General features: G+C 43.0%; 1 protein-coding gene across 2 annotated transcripts; it reads right to left on the bottom strand.

The window, feature by feature from the left end:
* Window positions 1-173: 173 nt before the first annotated feature.
* LOC108934831 (lysine-specific demethylase 5C-like) lies at window positions 174-20,592 on the bottom strand. 2 transcript variants are annotated; one of them, XM_018752978.2, is made up of 29 exons: window positions 20,379-20,592; window positions 19,670-19,815; window positions 17,184-17,261; window positions 16,881-17,003; window positions 16,270-16,440; window positions 15,870-16,004; window positions 12,448-12,571; window positions 11,632-11,858; window positions 11,165-11,323; window positions 10,956-11,075; window positions 10,532-10,690; window positions 10,131-10,312; window positions 9,843-10,005; window positions 9,441-9,560; window positions 9,043-9,237; window positions 8,320-8,501; window positions 8,067-8,191; window positions 7,650-7,797; window positions 7,398-7,482; window positions 5,430-5,809; window positions 4,842-4,983; window positions 4,576-4,755; window positions 4,348-4,461; window positions 3,270-3,986; window positions 3,023-3,142; window positions 2,741-2,792; window positions 2,196-2,395; window positions 1,755-1,943; window positions 174-1,573 (listed from the first exon to the last, which is right to left on the bottom strand). In XM_018752978.2, the coding sequence occupies exons 2-29, from the start codon at window positions 19,811-19,813 to the stop codon at window positions 1,565-1,567; spliced, it is 4,743 nt and encodes a 1,580-aa protein (XP_018608494.1). In that variant the 5' UTR covers window positions 19,814-19,815; window positions 20,379-20,592; the 3' UTR covers window positions 174-1,564. The 2 variants fall into 2 exon arrangements, with proteins under 2 accessions (XP_018608494.1, XP_018608495.1); XM_018752979.2 differs by having other exon boundaries at window positions 4,842-4,980.
* Window positions 20,593-21,026: the final 434 nt, after the last annotated feature.

The raw sequence follows: 21,026 nt of genomic DNA, 5'->3' as shown, positions 1-21,026 counted from the left end.
TGTACTGAATAGGAGTTTGTGAAGGCAAACTATCAGGGTCAGTAACTTTCTTTTAATTGCAATGCAGCTGTAGGTAAATGAATATAGTTGTGTTTAGTGCAGCTGAATCAGCAGTTTACAGAAGCAAACCAGAAAATAAATCGAGATACATCTGTATTAAGCATTTATTGATCGTGACTTAAGGGTAAAAGTGACTTTGGAGGTACAAACCAAACAAATTACAAACAGCCCTCTGGTCCCCATTGTGTACCTAAGTTGAAGAGCCAATGTAAACCTCAACAAACTGAGTAAAACGACCGGCTATTTTATATATACACACACTGTCTGTACATACAACATATACAGTCTTTCCCAATGTTCCACAAAGTCTAACCTAAAAGTGCCACTGTCAGTCTAGTTCTCTAGGCTGCTACTCTTTGTGGCTGAAATATATAGGTCTAGTAAAAAATCTAAGTACAAATGTATGAAAATTACACTAATCTAAAATAAGATATTTTCTAATAACAAAAGACGACACATTCACAATACATTCTCAGTGATAACCAAGACGGACTTATTTGATTCTATTTACTAAGCACTTTAAATGTTGAGGATAACATTCTGAAAAGACAAGTGTGAAGAGAGGCACACAGCAGTCAGATGCTCCTAAACAATAATGAACTTTTATTTCTAACAAGGAAAAACAAAAAGGCAACAATGAATGAGGTTTACATACACACGACCTCCGCGTGTCTGCTTAATACCAATACCAATAATATTGATTTAAAAAAAAAAAATAAAAACTATGAACCCAGATGAAACCAAGTCAAACTCAGAGAAATTGAGTTAAACTTCAATGGATAATAAACAGGAGGGACAGAAGGTGTAAGGGTAAAAGGATAAAGAAAAAGGAATCCAGATTGAAAGATGTGTTTAACATGTAAGGAGACCTGTTCTGGGACAGTTAAGTAGCACCAAGGAACTTGTACAACCATATCCTTTTACTTTCAGTGTTTTCTTATTGTTTGAAAGTACAATCCCTCATGAAGCCTCAGACTAATACAAAAACTTCAAGTGTGAACACGGCATGTTGCCACATGTTGTTGGTATTGTCTTTCAAACGTAAAAAAAGTATTCACAAATTCAGTGAGCAAGATTCGCTGTGCTCTAATACACCCTGCAGACAACACAAACCGACACTTGCATTAGCGACAAAGCGCTGAACACAAGCAACTGATCAACTTTAAATGCTGAATAGATAAAAGTTGAATTTCTGAACTGTGCTCCTGGAAATCTGCTAAAGACCAAAAGCTCTCCTCTTGAACAGCATAACACCAGTCAAACACCACTCAAAGCAGCTGATAAGGACACAGGTGATGGAGGAAACAAAAGGGAAGCGAGTCATGACGGGAGTGTTAAAAGGATTAATGGATTCACATGTGATGACATATTTCTGATGGATGACTAGACAGGTTCAGATCAGGGAGTGGTCTGAGTAGATCCTATCTTTACTTGCTTCCATTTCAGTCTCTAGTTGACAGCACCATGCTTTCCTTCTGTATGTTGATTTTCTGCCATGAACCCTTCACAAGTGCTGGGCAAGAAAGGAGAACACATCAGATGTTAATTGTACGTAATGTAACCAAAATAAACGTCAAGGTAAATGCATCGTACACTTTTACCTTAACTGTAACCAAAGGCTTTTCAAATGTGTGAAAATGAGGGTTACACAAGACACAACTTGCATCATCTTCAGTCTCAGGCAAGTGCTATACCTCTGAGTGGGTCTGTGCCGTTGTATGAGGGGATGCCTGCTGCAAAGGACATGTCTTCTTTGACTCAGAGGCATCGTGACAGGCAGGGACACTCTCAGAGCCAGGTGCTCCTCTTTGGCTTTTCCTCTTCCTCTTGGAATCCTTAGCTTTCCCACTCCGGCCTGTGCTACGCTGCTCCTCCAGTCGAAACTTGAGCAAAGGGAAACAGGATGCAGAACGGAGAGGATGAATAACAGGGTGGATCACATGAGGATGGAAGGACAGAATGAGGATAGAGGAAGGAGGATGCAGGACAGAGGAAGATTAAATACAGGGGTGGAGGCAGGATTGACTTGAAATTTTACACAGCTTACAATATCAAAATGTTTTTTTTAAATGCATATAGACTTGTTTGGGTTGTGTTTTAGACTTTCACTAACCCAAACAGTCCCATTCCCTCACCAATAAAAGACTGTGCAGTGCATGGTGAGGGGGCTGCGAAGCGGCCTGTAGGAGCCGGTAGATAACTTGCGTCTGGTCCAGCGTGACCTCCAGCAGGTCTCCCTCCAGCTGCAGGTCCTCCAGCTGAGCTCGGGCAGCTGGGGACAGTTCTATTACAGGACCCTTCAGAGAGGGAACCAAAGGAAGCAAATGCTCAATCCCTGGAGAAGAGAGAGTGAGATAAGTAGATAAATGACTAAGATATTCACAACTGAGAATTAAAGCAACTCAGCTGAGAGATCAAATGAAGGCATACAGATGGATAGATAACTTTTTTAATACTAAAGGAAACTGCACGAGGCTACAACAATGTAGTGGAAGAAGACACCGATGTGATGTTTGATAGTCTATAATAAATTTAAAATAAAAATAGTACAGACATCTCAGTACCACTCAGACTATAAGAGATAAATACTCCAACAGAATGAAAAACAATTACTATGTTTTGTACAAATCAAAACAGTCCCTAAAATGTGGGAGTGAGATGAAAAATTACAAACACTGACCTTTGACACCATTTTTACTCCCTTTCTTGCCATGTCCTTTTTCACACTCCACCTACAAAATGGACCCATAGTTACACATCTTGCTGTCAAGATCACACAATCAATAAGTGCTTTAGGCATTGAGCCTCAAATTTTTTTTATATTCCTCAGAGTTGTCCTCAATAGATAAAGCAGGGGGAAGATGTACAGTATATAAATGCGCAGTAAATATCCGAGAGTGTAAACAATTTGTATAAGTAATGGAGACAGTGCAATTTAACATTATAAGAAAACCCTTCCTACCGCTGTGGTGTCAACTCCTTTCTTGTTCATTTTCTGGGAACTGTCATCTTCTGTTAAGTCAATCACACCTTTTACACCATTCACACTCCTTTTCTTCCCATGGTCATTTTCACACTCCACCTGCAAAATCAAATCAGGGTTACCAAACAGGTGAATAACTTATGATCAGCACTACAATATCAACATGGTACAAACGTACACCAGTCAATGTGCTTTAAAAGTGTAACATAACTCCAATCTTTCCTACCCTGGTGTCCAGTAATTTCTTGCTGGTCATCTTCTGGGGGCTGTTGTCTGCAGTCAGGTCAATCACGCCATCTTCCATTCCCTCAGAATCCGACAGTACAATGACATCGTCTGAGATCCCATTCTCTTCCTTGCCAAGGCTCTCCTTCAGCTTCTGCAGGGTCTCCAAGACCTTCTTCAGCTCGGGGCTCTCAAGTGCCTTCTTGGCACGGCCCTGCCAATTGATGGCCCTCTCTGTAAGACACTGCAGTGCCTCACCCTCAGGTAGCCGCACAGGCAACCTCTGCAATGCCACAAGCAGCGCCAAAATTGTCTCCAGTCGTGGGCGCCGGCTCCGCTGGCACAATGGGCACAGGAATCGCGTGTTCCAGTCCCACCAGCAATGGGGGCTGGCAGGGGGTGAAAGTGAGGGGAAGGGCACACAGCCACCATGGAACCAGTCTTTGCAGAGGTGACAGCGGAGGAGCGGAAGCCGGGGCGGCTGCCCACACATACATATGAAGGACAAAAAGGGAGCCCCACGGGTTTCTCCCATTTCTTTGTCCTTTCCGTCCTTTACAGAGCTATCCGGGGTGCTGGAGATGTCCTGCTCCCTGCCTCTGGCCACCTTTCTCACCTCAAAACTACCACTTTCAAGACCTGGTTTTGTTAAGTTGACCTTTTGGAGTCTCTGTATAGCCTCCTTCTCACGCTTTTCTCCATCTTTAAAAGCCAACACCTGACAGACCGTGCCACCACAAGAAGAGAACAAAGAAGAAAGTTACACACAAACATTTTAATATAAATGGTCGGAGCCTTCATGTCTAAAAAGCCATGTGTGTCCAATTTATTCAGTGCCCAAAGCATGTGCTACATTCTACCGACTAAAATTAATATTCAAAGGGGCTGAATACAGTAACACATTACTAGAACAAGCCTTCGTATCTAACGCAAATGACAAAAACGAGATTGTTTTCACCAACATGTTTCCTAAATCTCCTTTTAAGCAATGGTCAGCTATGTGGTAAAGTACTGACTCCAGCGCACAACATAGCAGGTCAGCATTAAGACACAAAATGCACAAGCACATGTACACTCACAATGGCAGCAGGGTCCCTCAGGTCCTGTGCTGTGAGGCCCAGACTCTCCGTATCTGCTCCAAGCTCCTTTCCAACTCGTCTGTCTCTCTGCCTATTTACATAGGGACATAGCACCTGCAACACATAGCAGCATTACATTAGAGCCCAAACTAGCCACCTAGCAAGCAAAATTCTAACCCCAAGCCAAAGCTAGCCCACACAAAGCACCCCAATGCTATTTGTACAAACCTCTAGCAGGCTATGCGGGGAGTTCTTCTTGAGGAAGGTCTTGCTGGCCTTCTCCCTCCAAGAGTGGGCACTAGTCACCTGCAGCTCCAGTTGTCGCAGCTCATCCATGAGCACAGGTAGGTCCCTCCCCACAGCCACTAACCCCTCCAGGTCATCCAGACAGGGGTAGTGCTCTCCGTTCTACAGACAAGAGCAATGGAATGTCAGCTACTTAGCACCACAGCTGCCAAGGGGGAAACAGGACATGCTGGGATCTTGTGCTGTACCTGTATCTCTTCAAGGTCGGTTACCCAAGCACGAGCACGCCCCAGGCAGGCCTGGAGAGAGAGGATGTTGGGCAGCTGAACAGGGATCTGAGTGGCTTCATTCACAATGGCCTCCAGAGTGGAGAGAGGATGCTTCTGCCTACTGAGACAACAAAGCATGAGCACATAGAAGTCATTAAAGCATGACGCTTGACCTCAACAATTCCATTACAATAGTATATAAATTCCCGATTCTTAACTTGGGGTCTGTGGACCACTTTAAACTGCATGAATTTGCATGAAGTGGGTACATTAGCTTGAGAGGGTCTGTGAAGTGCAAGCTTGCAGTGAAAATACTAAAAAAAAGTTTAACATATTACTGTTATTACTATGCATCTGCTCTATGTGAAGGTAGTCAGGTTTCAGTGCAATTAAGTGTACAGTATTTTCTCAATTTTTGGATATTGTTCTCGGTGAGATCAATAGCTTTCTTAAGGTTCTTACAAGGGTCCCTGGCCTAGAAAGTGTTAAGAACCTCTTCACTGGACAAATGCCTGACACCCAGGCCTGTACTATTCATGAGAAGAGTACTGGCTCTGTGGGCCTTACCTGTGCTCCAGGCAAATCTGTGCCTTCTCTTCCCAGCGCTCGGCAATAGTGAGCAGCTCCTGTAGCTCTGCCATGGCTGTCTCCACAGCAGTGCTCTGTGGCACACTGCAGCCAGCCTCCATGAGGCCTCGCAAGACTCCCAGTGTGACAGAGGCTTCCCCACCCTGGGGACCTAGTGTACGTCGCACCTCACTCAGCCAGCGACCCTGTTCCTGCAGCCCCCGCAGCAGTTTCATAGCTGGAGCCTCGGCCACCAGGGCATCACCCTCTTCCAGCAAGGCTTGCACCTGCTCCTGAGAAGGTGGACTCCGGGTACATTCACAGCCATCCAAGAAGGCCTGTGCTTGGGTGTCAAAGTGCTCCACAGACTGCAGCAAGGTCTGAGGAAGGACAGGGACTGGGTTCACACAAATTCCACGGAGGACAATGAAAGCCTTATTACCAAGGTCAAAGGTTCCAAAAAATTTCTGTGGACATTGCTTATGTACACTTACTATATTACGCAACTACACTTCATTCTAAATGAAGAACTGGAAAAGGAATCAAACAATGTTTTATTTATTATTCACTGATGCTTTTAACGGGGGGCACGGTGGCGCAGTGGGTTGGACCGGGTCCTGCTCTCTGGTGGGTCTGGGGTTCGAGTCCCACTTGGGGTGCCTTGCGATGGACTGGCGTCCCATCCTGGGTGTGTCCCCTCCCCTTCTGGCCATACGCCCTGTGTTATCGGGTAGGCTCCGTTTCCCCGCGACCCCGTATGGGACAAGCGGTTCCGAAAGTGTGTGTGTGTGTGTGTGTGTGTGTGTGTGTGTGTGTGTGTGTGTGTGTGAGATGCTTTTAACTTAGAATGCTATGTTTGCACAGTAAGCCACTTAATTACTTAGTTTATACAGCTGTGTAAACTTTTACTGGAGCAAATAGGGTAAGTGCAATAATGAAGGGCAGTACAGCAAGAGGTTTGATTCAAACCTGCATCTTTTCAAGTGCAAGGCAGCAGCTCTACCCATTATGGTAGTGTGCCTCCAGGTATATACATGGAATGGCTGCGACCAGAAAGAGACATCTGGAGATCACTGAACCAAGGCTCTTTTATAAAGAGGTTTTCTAGATTTGAAAAGATTCCTGGCTTTACTCAAGAATCAATATTTTTTTCCAAATTCTTTTTCTTCTGGGCATCATCATCAATCGTTTGATGCCATAACATCAGTAAGTTTTCAATGTTACCTTTCTGTTAATAGCTATCCAGTAAAGCGTTATCGGAAAAGCTGACTAAACCCCATCAATCATATTTACATTTATTCATTAGCTGATGCTCTTCTCCGAAGGGACAATGTTAAGATACCTACAATTATTTACCCATTTATACAGCTGGGTAATTTTACTGGAGCAATTCAGGGTAAGTACCTTGCTCTAGGGTACTACAGCAGTAGGTAAGAATGATCCACAGGCAGCAGCTCTAACCACTACACTATCAACTGCTCACATAAAGTCAATAAACTGCTGAGGAATGATGAAAACCAACAGACACATCAGCCCTTGGTGATCTCAGTTCTAAGGTCTATTTGAATACCTCATGCTAGCACCATTTACAAATTTGTGTAATTTCAAAATGCAGAAGCGGCTTTCTGATCTGGTGACCTATATGAGGAACCCCGAAAGGCATGTATTTCACTCTCCTGAAGACCTCTACCTGTGCGCTCTCAAAGGCCTGTAAGAAGTGTAGAAAAAGGAAACGGGCCAAAAGATGAGGACACCTGATTGCAAAACCAACTGCTTCCTTCATCGGTGCTATAAAAAGCAGCACCGTAATATCTGCGCCAACAATATCCAGATAGTTAAGACAATATTTTGCTTCATTTCAACTTTGAACTGAAATGTTCACTGATATATCTGTGACACTGATGACACTAACTAGAAGGCACAGTAACATAGAAAGAAAAAAAAGGCTGTGGACATCGGTGGTCTCACCTGCACCTGTTCCAATGGCGTGAATACACAGGGCAAGTTGTGCATTTTCTCCACAAGAGTCTTTAGCTCTGCCATAGTCATCTTCCTGCATGCACAAAGGTAGAACTCACATAACACGGCTAACAAGGATGCATTGAAAGATTACAGTGTTAATAGCACACATGTACACAGTGAAACATATGCATACTGCGCATAAAGGCCCGATACACTACACACAGGCCACACAGCACGAACTCTAAGCTTCCACCAAACCTGCTGTGTGAGTTGGTCAGGAGCTCAGTGCTGATGTTCTGGCAGTGCTGGAAATCACTCAGTGCAGCATTCAGTCTCTGAAGCAGCTCATTGTCAGGGAATTTTCTCTCTGTTGCTTCAGCTTTCAGAGCTTCCAGGTGCTCCATACCTAGGGAAAAGCACGACATCCTTGTTGCCCACGTCCCAGACCAGACACAGCTCTTGTAAATACTTTAGAACCTTAAAATAGTGCAGACAAATGGAGTTCTGTTACAGATCAAGGACTTGATGTCATCTATTGTTTTCACAGCACCATCTAGTGTGACAGCAGGGGGTAAGTAACCCCTCAATTTAGAAAGTTCACACCTGCCCTTCTCCTCAAGAGATCAAAAACTGCTGTGTCATCTCTTTTCTGGTGACAGCACTAAGTTCTCTAACCTTGCTTGACCTTTTCCTCCTTCTCCAGTGCATCCTTCACCCTGGTGGCCCAGGAGTCAAAGGACTCGGCTCTGACCTTAAGTCGATGCAGCATGGCCAACAGTTCATCCAGAGTATATCGATACCTAAGACAGAAAAAGGAGCAAGTTTCCAGGTTAGAGAGACACTATTTGACTGTAAAGATGCCACCGTACACCCCCGCCCCATACAAAAAAAAATACAAAATTGGACTCATGTACACATGCAGACCCACCTGAGGTAGTGCTTTTCTGTGGGGCAGGGGCACAAATCCTGTGTGTGATACAGACAGACCAGGCGCTCAGGGCAGTTTGTGCATGCCAAGGCAGACAGGAAGCAGGTGGTCTTGCATTTATGACACTGCCTCTCATCATCAGGTAGGAGTTCAAATGCTTCTCGTTCTGCTTCTGTGATACCCTGTTCAGAAAGCCAGCACACATAAACAAGTGACACAGGTGCACTTCAAATGTTTACTTTTCCAGGAAGGGCATAATTCATTATGTAACCTTTCTGGTAGAGACAGGGAGAAAGGCAGGGCTCAGGCTAGCATCCTGCACGGTCACACCATTCTGATGAGCCTACAGCAATCACAGTTGACTGTGGTAACATTATCTTTATGCTACACAGGTGTTGTGAGCTGTCAGAAGGGATTTAAGTCCCACTGGGGCCTTGGTAAGAGGTGAAACTTTTACAATATATTTAACAGTATTTTGTTTGACTGATGGCACACAAAAAGATGTTGTTTTTTTTAAATTTAAAAATAATTAAAAAAAAATTATGCTGAGCCTTTTCCTCCTTGCTTCTCTCAGCATTATTAAAAAAAAAGTTTTTACATCTTATTATAACTAAAAATAACATAAAACAATGAGCTTTGTTTTCATGGTCATGTCCTTCAACTGTTTTTATGTTCTTGCCAGTTCTGAGACACAGTAATCTTGAGTACACACTCGAAACTCACCTTTTCCAGCAGCCCTTTGCGAAGCTGCCTCTCCTCCTGAACAATGCTGAACATCTCCCTGTGAGTGGCTGCAGCCAGATTGAGGTCCAGCCTCTCCGGACAAGCAGCCATCTTGCAGGCGAGTTCTTCGTGCGAAAAGACGCAGTACCTGCGCAAGCGTCGGTAGTGTTCTATACAGGAGCGCCCCGCAGGCAGCTGGAGAACAGACGAATAACTTTGCATCAGTGGCACAGCTGCACAGCAGCAGATGTGCTTCAACAAATCACTGCAGCATACTGCAGTTCTTACTTACAATCAGTGATAAATTATAATGACCCAGTTTGTTTAGATGCACTGCAATGAAAACGAAAGACCATCTCCAAACTATTACTTGTGAAAGGACAGGTTGATGAACTCACCCAATCTGCTGTACAAAAGTTGACAGCCTCTGCGAAATTGTATCCCTGGTTAAAGCCACTGTGATAAGCCCGAGGGAATGTGATAACAAACTCCCCTGCACACTGGTTGGTACGTACCACCTTAAACAGAAGTAAGAATCGGGCTAAAAACAGATGCTGAGAACAGGTCTCACCAGAAGGGAACAACAAACTGAACAAAAGCTAATTCAAGACAGCTGCCCAGAAAAGCTATCTGGATCTAAGCAGCACTGGAAAATTTCAGTTATTACTCTAATTCATATAAAGGTACACAATGTATATGTCATCTAATGAAGACAACTGTAAAAAAAAACAAAGTTTCTGGCAGCACACAACACTGAGACTTATGAAGATGAAAACAGTATGAGGCCCACAGACACTGACCGGCACCCCATGGGCCATGAGGATGTTGGGGTTCATGATGGTGACCAGTTGGTGAAGCAGGTCAGGTTGGAATTCAAACAACTCAGGGGTAAGCCTCTTCATGACATCCTCCAAGTGCTCTGCCGCAAAGCCAGGGACCCCATACCACGTCTTGGGCTCTCCCCTAAAGCAGGCCAGGGAGCCCACGTGAAAATGTAGGCAACATTCACGGTCTTCCAAACTGAGCAGAACACTGGCTTGGTGAAAAAAGCAGAGTTTCACAACTGGTAAGGAGGGAGAGGTCAGTACCAGTGAAGGTAGTTGATGGAGTAGCTCCAATGGTCCTCGATATGCCAGCAGAAGGCAGAGAAAACCATGCCGACGTACAGCCAGGGCACCTTCATGCCCGAGATGTCCCCGTTGATGTGACAGAGCACAGATTGGTCCAACACAGGCATTACATTCAAGTTCCAGCCACTGCGGGCGTACTCCTGAGGGACAGGGATGAGTGAATTTACTGCAGGCTCGAGTAAAAGAGGTGTTAGACTATGACGAGAAACAGAAAGGTAAATGTGACAAAAAGAAAAGGTGAAATCTGCAGAAAGAGATGAGAAGTAAGGGGCATGCATCAAGCCTACAGCACAATAGGGAGTTGACAGTAGTAGAAAATGGAATGGAATCAAGGCTGTAAAGATCAGAAGGAAGCTCACCTGCTCCTCCAATGTGAGCTCCCTCCTACCGTTGTTCACAGGGAACCCACTACCAAACTCTTTGGAATGGATATCTGCGCCATACTCCACAGTAACGTCCTCCTCAATACTGCTCACCAGCCGCCAGAATTCACGCTCCACCAGCTCCGTGGGCACCATCTACACCAGGCAAACACAAGAAGCTCTCCTTCAACCTATAATGGCCACGTTCTTATGTTTCCTCCACATGCACTCATTGGGCTCTTGTACAATCCAGGTGTCAACTACATCCATTTTGACTGAATCCCAAGCAGAGAATCCTATCATAAAGGTCTGAAATTTTTAACGGACACAATGAAAAGTGCATGCAGTGAAAAGGTTTTAACAGCACACACTTAGTATTTTTCAAGTATATGTGCCGCAATTGGTCATTATGGAAACTCACATGAACAGGCATATTGAAGTAGTCAGCCTTGAAAGTGTCAGCCATCTCGCCAAAACTTTGCAGTGTGTATTCCCGAGTGGCTTGCTCGAAGCCGAAGGCCTCTGCTGGCCGTTTGCACTCCTAGGAGAGGAAAATGAATAACGGATTGGTTTGGGGCATCGCACACAGATTCATACAGCTCTACGTATCTTTCAGGCACCACCACTCACCTCAGCTACACACTTTGGACAACGCCAGTCTCCCTTGGGTGGCTCAGCAAGTGGTGGAAGTAAGCAGAAGGTGTGGTAGTTGTCATCGCAACCGTCACACAACAGTAGTTTCTCATCTTCATCCCCACGCCCGCACATCCGACACACAAAGGAGTCTACCTGGAGGTCAAAGATCAACATGTCACTAGACCCATCCGTTTCCCAAATTCCTTATGACATAATCAGTACTGTATAGTCATGGTTTATCAATTCCTTAGTGGCAGAACATCCTGAAGAGATAAACAGCCAGCTGGCCTTGGACTCCCCAAAGTGGTGGTTTCACACCAGTCTTGGGAATTTTATTTCCTCTCTGCTGCCTTCTTGGTTTTTAGTATTTGTCTTACACTGTCTCTGGGCTATTTGTTTTCAAGATAACCAGCTAGGAAAGACACAATATAAAATCTGAACTTGCTTTCTCTTGAACTTACAAACTGTGCGTTGTTTAGGTTGCGTCTTAGTCTCATGGTCATCTTAGTACACGGCTCATCTTTTCTGCTTTCATAATCTTCATCATTTTTTCCCATTTCCTCCTTGACTGTGATGTCAGTAGGGGGTAGAGGGAAGGCCTCCTCTCCATATCCTGCATATCGTTGTTCTTTGGGTTCCTCTTTGACTGTAACGCCATCCCGCACAATTACAGTCTGAGGCAGCTCATCTGAAATGAATGCAGTAGGTTTAGGTGGACAGATTTATATATGACGTTATTTGTTTATAAAAAAATTTTTAAAAAAAAAGCTATTTGTGGCTCCTTGTGCAATGTATACATACAGTGGTATGATGCAAACTGTACCCAAAAATCACATCTCTATCTAGATCTCGCTCTCTGTTGGTATAATGCACAATTGCATTGTCTTCCAAATGTACACTGCTTTGGAGAAAAATGTCTGCTAAATGAATAAATGAAAAAAAACACTACATATGCGGAGTAACAGTTCGCTATCTTTCCTCTAGAAGAGAGGTCCCCTTCATTCCTGTTTATAGCAGATAATTGGTATATTCACGTTTTGGTTAAATGAAAGCACTTAAGAACACAACCAAACCATTCTTCTAACTGAAATCACATATTCATCACAATACCAAAGTTACTGTTTGGAAAATTTTTTAATACTCTCAAATGCAAGGACCATTATCAGATGTTCACAAGTTTATCCTCGCTTCACTAAACTTCAGAATGCAATTACTCCGTGTGAAAGAGCACAGTCCTCAGTTTTCTGTGTCTTTTCAGCTATGCACTTGTACCATACCTTTCTTCCTTGCTCCCTTGTCCCTAGCCATCAGCCCTAGGCCCATCATCTTGGGCCCTGCCCCATAGATTTGCAGCTTTTTCAACTCAGGATTTTTCTCTATGTCTTCCTCGGTGGGCTCCGGCTGGTGGGGAAATGGAGAAAGAGATTACAGTTACTGCAGAGGTAGAGAGAAAACACTTTGCTGGGAAGTTTTGGTTCATATGATGAAAAGTAACAAATTAACTGTGCTTTAGAATCACATGTCTGCATCCAAGTCTCTCTTTCTGCTGATATAACAAAGACATTGTATCTTCTGTGATATGTATGTCACTTTGGACAAAAGCATCTGCTAAATAATAAATGTAAGTGCAGTTCTCAGTGTGAACCTGAAGGCTGGCTGGTGAGGAAAGTATGTGGCAACTGTGGCAAACAGGCCCCAAGACTAGCAAGTACTACCAAACAGACAGACCAATATTCTACCGTCTTACTTTTAGTGATCAAAGCCAAATACAATGTTAAAAGATCCTGAAAAAAATGTCTTGGGATATCAGATGTCTGTTCCTAAACTGAAAGTTAATCTCGGGATCTAAATCCTTCATTACCTGGTAAGACACTTTGGCTGGTGATTTATTAATGTAAAAAGGCAAGGAAATCATAGAAACGCATTTCTCCCAATTCAAAAGCATTTTATCTATAATGGATAGATGACTGAAACACTCAGTACCACCACATTCCACTTTTGCATTACAGAAACTTACTTTTGCATAACCTGCCTTTTTCCAATCACCTGTCTAAAATACTTGCATAAACAAACATTCTTCTCAGCCTAAACCTTTAAGAAAAAAAATATACTTTCCTCAGCTAACTGTAAGCTCATTACAAATAAAATTGTTACCATCTGAAAAATCTTTCTAAATGATTCAATTCTAAAGCAAGAACAGCAGCATTCTTATAAAACTTTTCTTTTGCCTCTAATATCATCTAACTATTGGCGAATGGGGAACAATCTGCAAAAGCTGTGCTTCTGGTGCATGGAGATGTGCTCAGTGCTGGAAATATGGCTGAGTTTATCGGTGACATACACTGGTGTAGATCGCGGTGAGAACATCTAGAGAGCAGTGCAGGTAGTCAAGAAGTCAGAGCACTGGCAGAAAGGTGCAAAAGTATATGAAGCAGGGGATTGATGGTGACGACAATTAAGACAACAAGCCACAGAGTAAAGAATTAGTGGAGGAGTGGTTTTGTTTAATTGGGTGGTTGAGTTTGTGGAGTTACTGAATTTGTTGAGGGTGAAGGGCATCTAACATGTGTGGATAAGGCTGGGTGTGGGACACCAGACCACACTGCTGAGCCTTCCTAAGGTATCCTGGGCCTAATTCAATGAAATACGAACAAAGGGAGGTGCCCAATTGACAACCTCAAGGAAATACCCATGTTGGCACCCTCTGGTTGATGTGGCGGAATTAAATCGCTTGGTCCCGAGTTATGGAGATGCATGATGGCAAATGCCCAATGTTTTTCTCGGTGGCTTCATGGTGAAGAAGATTGGATTAGGTCCTTGTGTACAGTTGTCAAAATAGGTAACATCTTGTCCTGTGTATGTTGAATGTCACAAATGCATGAATGAATGAATGTAGGGGAACGAGAAGTAAAACCAAAATGTGTTTAGAGCCTGCGCTGACAGGGTGAGGGGGCAGTTTGTCAGGACCCTGCATGGACAAACTATAGTAACAGCAATGTACCGAGGGGGAGGGTTAGAATGGGGGGATGGCAGCGCAGCAAAATGTGTAAACAGTAGGACATGAAACTGGAAGGATCTCTGGAAGCATGGAAGTTAATGGATGTAGAACATGGGGGCAGACAACAGGTGGAGAATACAGGACATAAGACTTACTGCCACCACAGCAGTTTCTTCTGCGTTATGCTGTAGATACTGGGCATTCAAGAGCAGGTCACATAGTGCTATACTAACTCATCCTCTAATGGGTTTTCATGACACATGGAGTCTTTACATTTTATCTTTGTCTAACAAAGTCGGTGTACAGGCACACAGAGAAAGCCAAAGTGAATCATAAAAAAGACAGGTTTTAACCTGACAGGAAAACAGCACGTGTACTCTCTCCCGATATACAGCAGTACAGTAATCATGGCCAAAGGTATAAAAGGAAGCACAGATCACAGATCTAGTTGATAGAAAAAGTTTGTTAGAAAAATTTAGTTTCATTAGTTCGCCTGTGGTGCATGACAGTTAAAAACTGATCAGAAATAGAGAAGCTTGAACAAGCATGTTAAAAAACTGTGCAGGAAAAGGCAGTCAGATCAGACTGTGAGCAGAGATGATGAGGGCAACATTATGTATGCATGGTAACAGAAACAGGGATCATGGGACACTTCCTGGTTTCACTGAGGCAACCGAAACGTAATTAACAAAAAATTTCAACACAATGTACACTGAATGTGAACTGACAGTTCATGCCACTGAATTGTCCTGTTGTACTGTTTTCTGAACTGCTTACTCAGCATTACTACAGAAGGCTGCAGGTTATTGTTGGAATCCAAAGTAGTATTTTATTAAACAAGACTTTCAAAATGTTTTTCATAATGAGTGGGTGTGTGGTAGCTGCTTATTATCCATGAGTTCACAACCACAAGCCAAGTTCAGGGAAAAAGTAAAAAGCATTTTCATCTGGAAACCACAAACCACTCCGAATCATTTCACCTACATGATAGACAAAATTGATACTTATTGATAAAAACAATAACTGTCAAGATGAGTTCTTCAGACCCAATATAACTACTCATCCAAAGCATAACTGCAACTGTGTAATTAAGAATATATAACAATGAATAAATCCTGCAATCTTTCTCACAAAAAAAAAAAAATCTTCCAAGCTTGATTATTGCTTTATATACAGTAACATGCTCACTTAAACTGGTTACTAAAGAACTACTGACATATCACTGGGTCAGTATCCACTGCACGTTATTAACTGTATTCAAACACAACAACTAAAACTAAATCAGAAAGTCAGCACAACTCAGATTTGAGATCTGATTTTTTTTTTTAAATCTTGCTAAATACTTAGTTATAAAATAATCAAATTCTTACAGAAACTTCTGAACTTCGAAATGTTCATTTACACTACTTCATTTAGCTGATGCCTTTCTCCAAAGTGACTTACAGTGCTAAAGCGCTTACAATTATTAAGCGGTTTATACAGCTGGGTAATTTTTACTGGAGCAATTTTAGGGTAAGTACCTTGCTCCAGGGTATTACAACTGGAGGTGAGACTCAAAGGAAAAAGTGCTAACCAGTACACTACCAGCTGCTCAGCATTTAGCAAGCCACAGCCGAAATATGTCATTTATGGGCCACACTTAAAAGTAATATTGATGTATATCGAATGATAATACGGTGCAACAAAAAAGAGGTCACTCACATCTTTCTGTAAGCGATTGGCTCTGCGCCCATAGCTGCTGGTCTTTGATGGCTGGACCGACTGACGAAGGGGAATGGAGTGCGGCTTGTATTCCTTATCCACGTCATCACTGTCATATGGCCTGGGCTTACATGGCTACAGGGAGAGAGAAGATCTTATCCACCCCCAAACTGTCAAAAGGAAAGGATAACACAGTTGCACAGAGGTATCCAGAGGAAATGCCTGACTTCACTTTGCTGGATTATAAAACAGACCAGCTGCACTGAAACGGTCTGGCAGACCTGATCAGTTTTTTCTTAGGGATGAAAGGACCCCAGTGATTTTAAAGATTCCCTAACTCTAACCTTGACCACTGTGAACAACAACAAAAAACCATCACCAAGGATAAGCAAAACCTTACCGGCAGGCTAGCCCCTGCCTGGAACACCTCAAAGGGGTAGACTATCCTCTCATAGTGTGACCGCAGCAGAGAACCTATGTTCTTCCCAGGGGGGTAGCCCAATTTTTGGGCTACACGAGCCCATCGCCTCTCCTTACAGACCGTCTCAAATCCCCCCTCCTCTGCCACAATCTGCAACACATAGCAAATGCACACTCAACACATTCAGACACTGAAACCATGATAAAAGAAAATTACACCCAAGGCTGATGCATCTTATGGGTAGCACCACATATAATGACATTTTATTTAATGCTTTTAATTAACTGTTAACCATCTTATGACAATAACAAACAAAAACACACCAGATTAAAGCTCCAACTAATGTGCTAAACACTACACAAGGCACCTAAATTGCTTTACAAGGTTAAAAATGTTCCCCTTTTCTGAAAAATTCACTGAAATGAAAAGCTTCCTATATAAGGAATGACATAACAGGAAGGTAGGTGAAACGTATTACTTTGATTACACCATCCAGAAGATGTGTACAGCAACAAAAGCAAAAAAGAAAACACTCCTATAAAGAAGAGATGGTCATCCAATATAGACTCTGATCCAGAAACTTCCCTGACCTTAGACAGACCGAAGAGGTCCAAAATCCGCCTCTCAATGTTGGGAATCTTGAGGGAGGAACCCTGGATCTCCCAGAACTTGGCAATCCGGTCAAGATAGTTCAGCTTTACACGGGTCTCCGCCTAAAAATGGGAGGAAAGATAATTAACCAGGAGAAATAATAAGACCATGGCCACAAAGCACTACTGGAATGCATCTAGCCAATCTATGTGTTGCAAACTATTACTGTATAATCCTTAAAGACATTTCCTTGCTGACAAAATGATGAGGAAAGGCAAATGACAACACCGTAGTAGTCAGACCTCCAACTCATTGAGCCTCTGAATCCTGGGAGTGAAGTGAAAATTGTCCACTTCTACAGCAAACGGGGGCTGCCAGTCCTGAAGGTTAAAATCAACAAGAACTGAAATGAGGAAGGTTGACCTGTATTCATACTCACAAAGCAAAGTTCCATTGTTTGTACACGACAGAAGAGGTTCAAGCTCACACTAAAATACTTCAAGCCAAATAGGACAAACACTCAAATACTTCTACTGATGTAATGCACTCATTGTGTTTTTCATTGAGATGTACTTAGCTTTGGAGAAAAGCATCTGCTAAATTAATAAATGTAAATTAGCTACATTAGGTGTTTGTATGTGCTGTTATTCATAACAGAATGTTGGAAAAAATTAATTTAAACACAATACACTGGATCTTTGTGTTATACATAATAACATTGTACCAGATTTTTTTTTTTTTAAATAGCATATGCATTTTATTCAGTTTTCTAGAATTTGTTGGGAGCAAATGCAACCTGTGTTTACCTGTCACACAAATAGGTGTCAGTAAAATGCCCCCAAACACAATAAAACTCTGACTTCACTTTGCTTCAAGTTATTCAGAGTTCACGCCTGGTGTTTGTGTTACTGACATCTAATAGTACCAGAAAGTGTTGCTAAGAAGTGAAGATATGTCAAAACTGGTGAAAAGATTATCACAGCACTACAGCTGCATATAGAACAAATTAGTCCACACTGAATAGGAGTTTGTGGAGATGGCGTTCTGTTATTTTCTGTAATTTCAACTTAGTTTTTGTTTTAATGTTGTTAGAAGTTTAAAAAAAAAAAAATAAAAAACACCTTTATATATATTATGAATATATTGCAGCATTATCCAAGTTATTCCCAGACTTTAACCAGCAAAGGAACTGAAGGATGTCTGTACTATTCATCTTTTACTGACAGTGACCTCAGTATTACAGACAAGAACAGTCTTCAAGTCTGAATTGTATCCACAGATCAAGAAGCTAGTGAACTTAGTGAAATACACTCCTTAACTCAGATACCAAATTTAATAAAAGAATGCATACCCATTATTCAGCTATTACACACTGGATACTTCTAAAGTCAGTATTTCAATTAATAGAAATTAAAGTAAAAATCAAATAATCATTTTTAATTATAGACACGGTATAAAGAATAGAACTACTACAGAGAGTACCATGGGAATTAAAATTAGAAAATTAAAACATTAGTAACAAGAAACCAGCAGCAGAGAGGACCTTAGGAAAGTGTAATTATACTGACTAGCAATACCATTTAACTGCTGTGTTGTTACTGACTGCCTGTTTTCCAGAAATAAAAGCTTTCAATGTTTACATTTTCCCAGGGATTAACTTATGGAAAAAATGACAGGGCATTTATTAATGAATGTTAAGTAAAAATCTGTGTACCTTCCTGAGGCATAAAGCTAAAACAATGACATAACATGGAATTTTTCACATAGCACTATTATAAAAAATAAAATAAAAAAAAAATCAATAGCATACACTTTTGAATCCATATATTTCTCCTCTCTAAAGCCAGTGGGAGACTTTTCCTTCTCACACTTGTTCTAAAAATAACAGAACTTTTTGCTAGAACAAAAAGTTCTGTATTTTAAGCAATTCTGTCTCACTGAATGGTCTATAATTCGCCACAGATAGAAAGACACTAAAACTGAGAAACAATAGAGCACTTAATTTAAAAAATAAAAAAAAAAATAATAAAAAAAAAATCATTCAGCACTGGATGCCTCTTGTACATTCTTACAGGTTTTGGATCAAAGAACACAAAGTGGTCCATGAAACTTATCATATGAAGGTCTTCACAACAAAAATTAAATATGGCAAATCAAACACAAATGTATAAGATGCCAAAAAATTCAAAGCAGGCTGCATCGCAAACCCAGAGTCTAACTTACATAATGCTTCAGTTTCCTTCAGATAATCCAATTAACAAACCCTACAGCACCACTGGGATGTGGGTTTGAATTCTCTCTGGATCATCAAGAATGTGAATACAACTAGTGCAAATCTAGCTATCAGCAGCTTTAATTTCTTTTACATATAATTCAATTCATGGCAAGAACGAATCAAAACATAATAAGGTCCAACAATATGACCACGGTAAATGGAGAACAAAAATACCTTGCTGTATTATAAATGGTCAAATCAATGTAAAGTTGATTATGTTATGCTGTGAAAGTCCTGGGACAGACTAGGTGCTGGATAACTAAAGGTTAAACACAGAAAGTTGTGTATCCATCAGCAGGGACAATCAATGTCACCTGACATGTTACGCTTGGTGTAGCTATTTGGCTGAGAGTGCCAGTACCCTAATCGGGCCAATTATAGGTTACGTAAGCACCTTCCCCGAGACTGGCTCGCGGTACTTGGCTGCGTGCCATCGAAGGGTCGCCTAAACCGAGCTCGTGCCATTGTCCATTGTGCCAGGCAGCGTGCTGCGGAACTCGAGCGCTCCCTTACCGGCGGAGGGCGGATCTTGCAGATTCCCGACTTCTCCGCGATGGGCCTGATCTTTGCGATGTAGCCCATGGGGTCTTCGAACTCCTCCCACGATGGCTCGAAAACAGGGCACTCTGGCGGGGGCACGAAGTCCTCCCCGTCCATCTCTACACCGGCGTCGGAGGGGCACCAGAAACACACTTCACTGTGACATCCCCCCACTCAACTTAAACACAGTACTCACGCGGGTTCAACACATGCAAGGCTGCTCATAACAACCGCAGCATCCACTTGCGTACAAGGAGGAGCTGTTTTTAATCTTTATTCGTGAACCCTTGACACCAGATCGCCGTGCTGGCTGGACCAGAAAGATGGAGACGGGCTATGCTCCTGCAGGCACGTACACACAGGCAGGCAGGCAGGCACGCACGCGCACACACATATACACACGCGCGCGCGCGCGCGCGCGCACCCGCACCATTTCCGCTTGGCCTCCTGGGCGTCGAGTCACACAACCTCACACATTTCCAGTATATCCGACAAAGAGGGGAAAAACACTGACAGTGTTCGACAACTGAGACTTGGAAAGTGCTGTGGCTAAAACCAGCAGATGGGCTTCAGCGAGAGAGAGCGCGTGCGGATGTATGCGACGCGCACACGGATGGGGCTGCGCGGTCACGCACGGCGAGGCGGTGGTACGGCGAACGGAGCGAACACAATGCAGGCCCACCTCTGTGTGCTCGGCTCAGGCCACAGGGAGCCGAGCCGGAGGCTCCTCGGTGCGGTGCAGCAGCGACCCGGTTCCACCACCCACTCGAGGCACAAAGACACACTGATCCGCGGTCACGGCACACACATGGTGGACAACACACGAACCAGCCGCAGTGTAACAATTCCCCAAGCCCCCCACTCTGTCGTCCCTGTCCCACTGTGGACCTACTGTAATTCCGCTCTACACAGAGCTCACCTGCTCCCCCTAGCGGCACAGCACCAAATTAAGGGCGGAGGTTGAAATACACGACGCCTCCTGAAACTGATCTGGAATCGGTGTTGCCGATTAGTCTAGACTTGCGAGCGCGGGACTGGGGACATTAATCCGATCTAGAGTCAGATGTGAAGGCTGTGCTGTAACCGGCGGTGGCCTGGGAGTATTGTGGGTTTCAGTATTTCTACCATCGGTTCCTCCCACTGACTCTTAACTGCAATCTCCACTACCACCCGGTGAATTGTCATAATGACCATTTTCTCACCTAGTTATATACATATTTAATTCCAGTTTAGCAACGGTGACTAACGACACCTCGTGCCGCGATTAAACACTGGGCGGCATAACCAGAGCAGAGGTAATATTTTCACGATTCTACAATGCAAAGGTGCG

Source organism: Scleropages formosus, chromosome 1, assembly GCF_900964775.1.
Source record: "Scleropages formosus chromosome 1, fSclFor1.1, whole genome shotgun sequence".
NCBI classification, from domain to species: domain Eukaryota; kingdom Metazoa; phylum Chordata; class Actinopteri; order Osteoglossiformes; family Osteoglossidae; genus Scleropages; species Scleropages formosus.
This window is presented reverse-complemented; position numbering and strand designations above follow the sequence as displayed.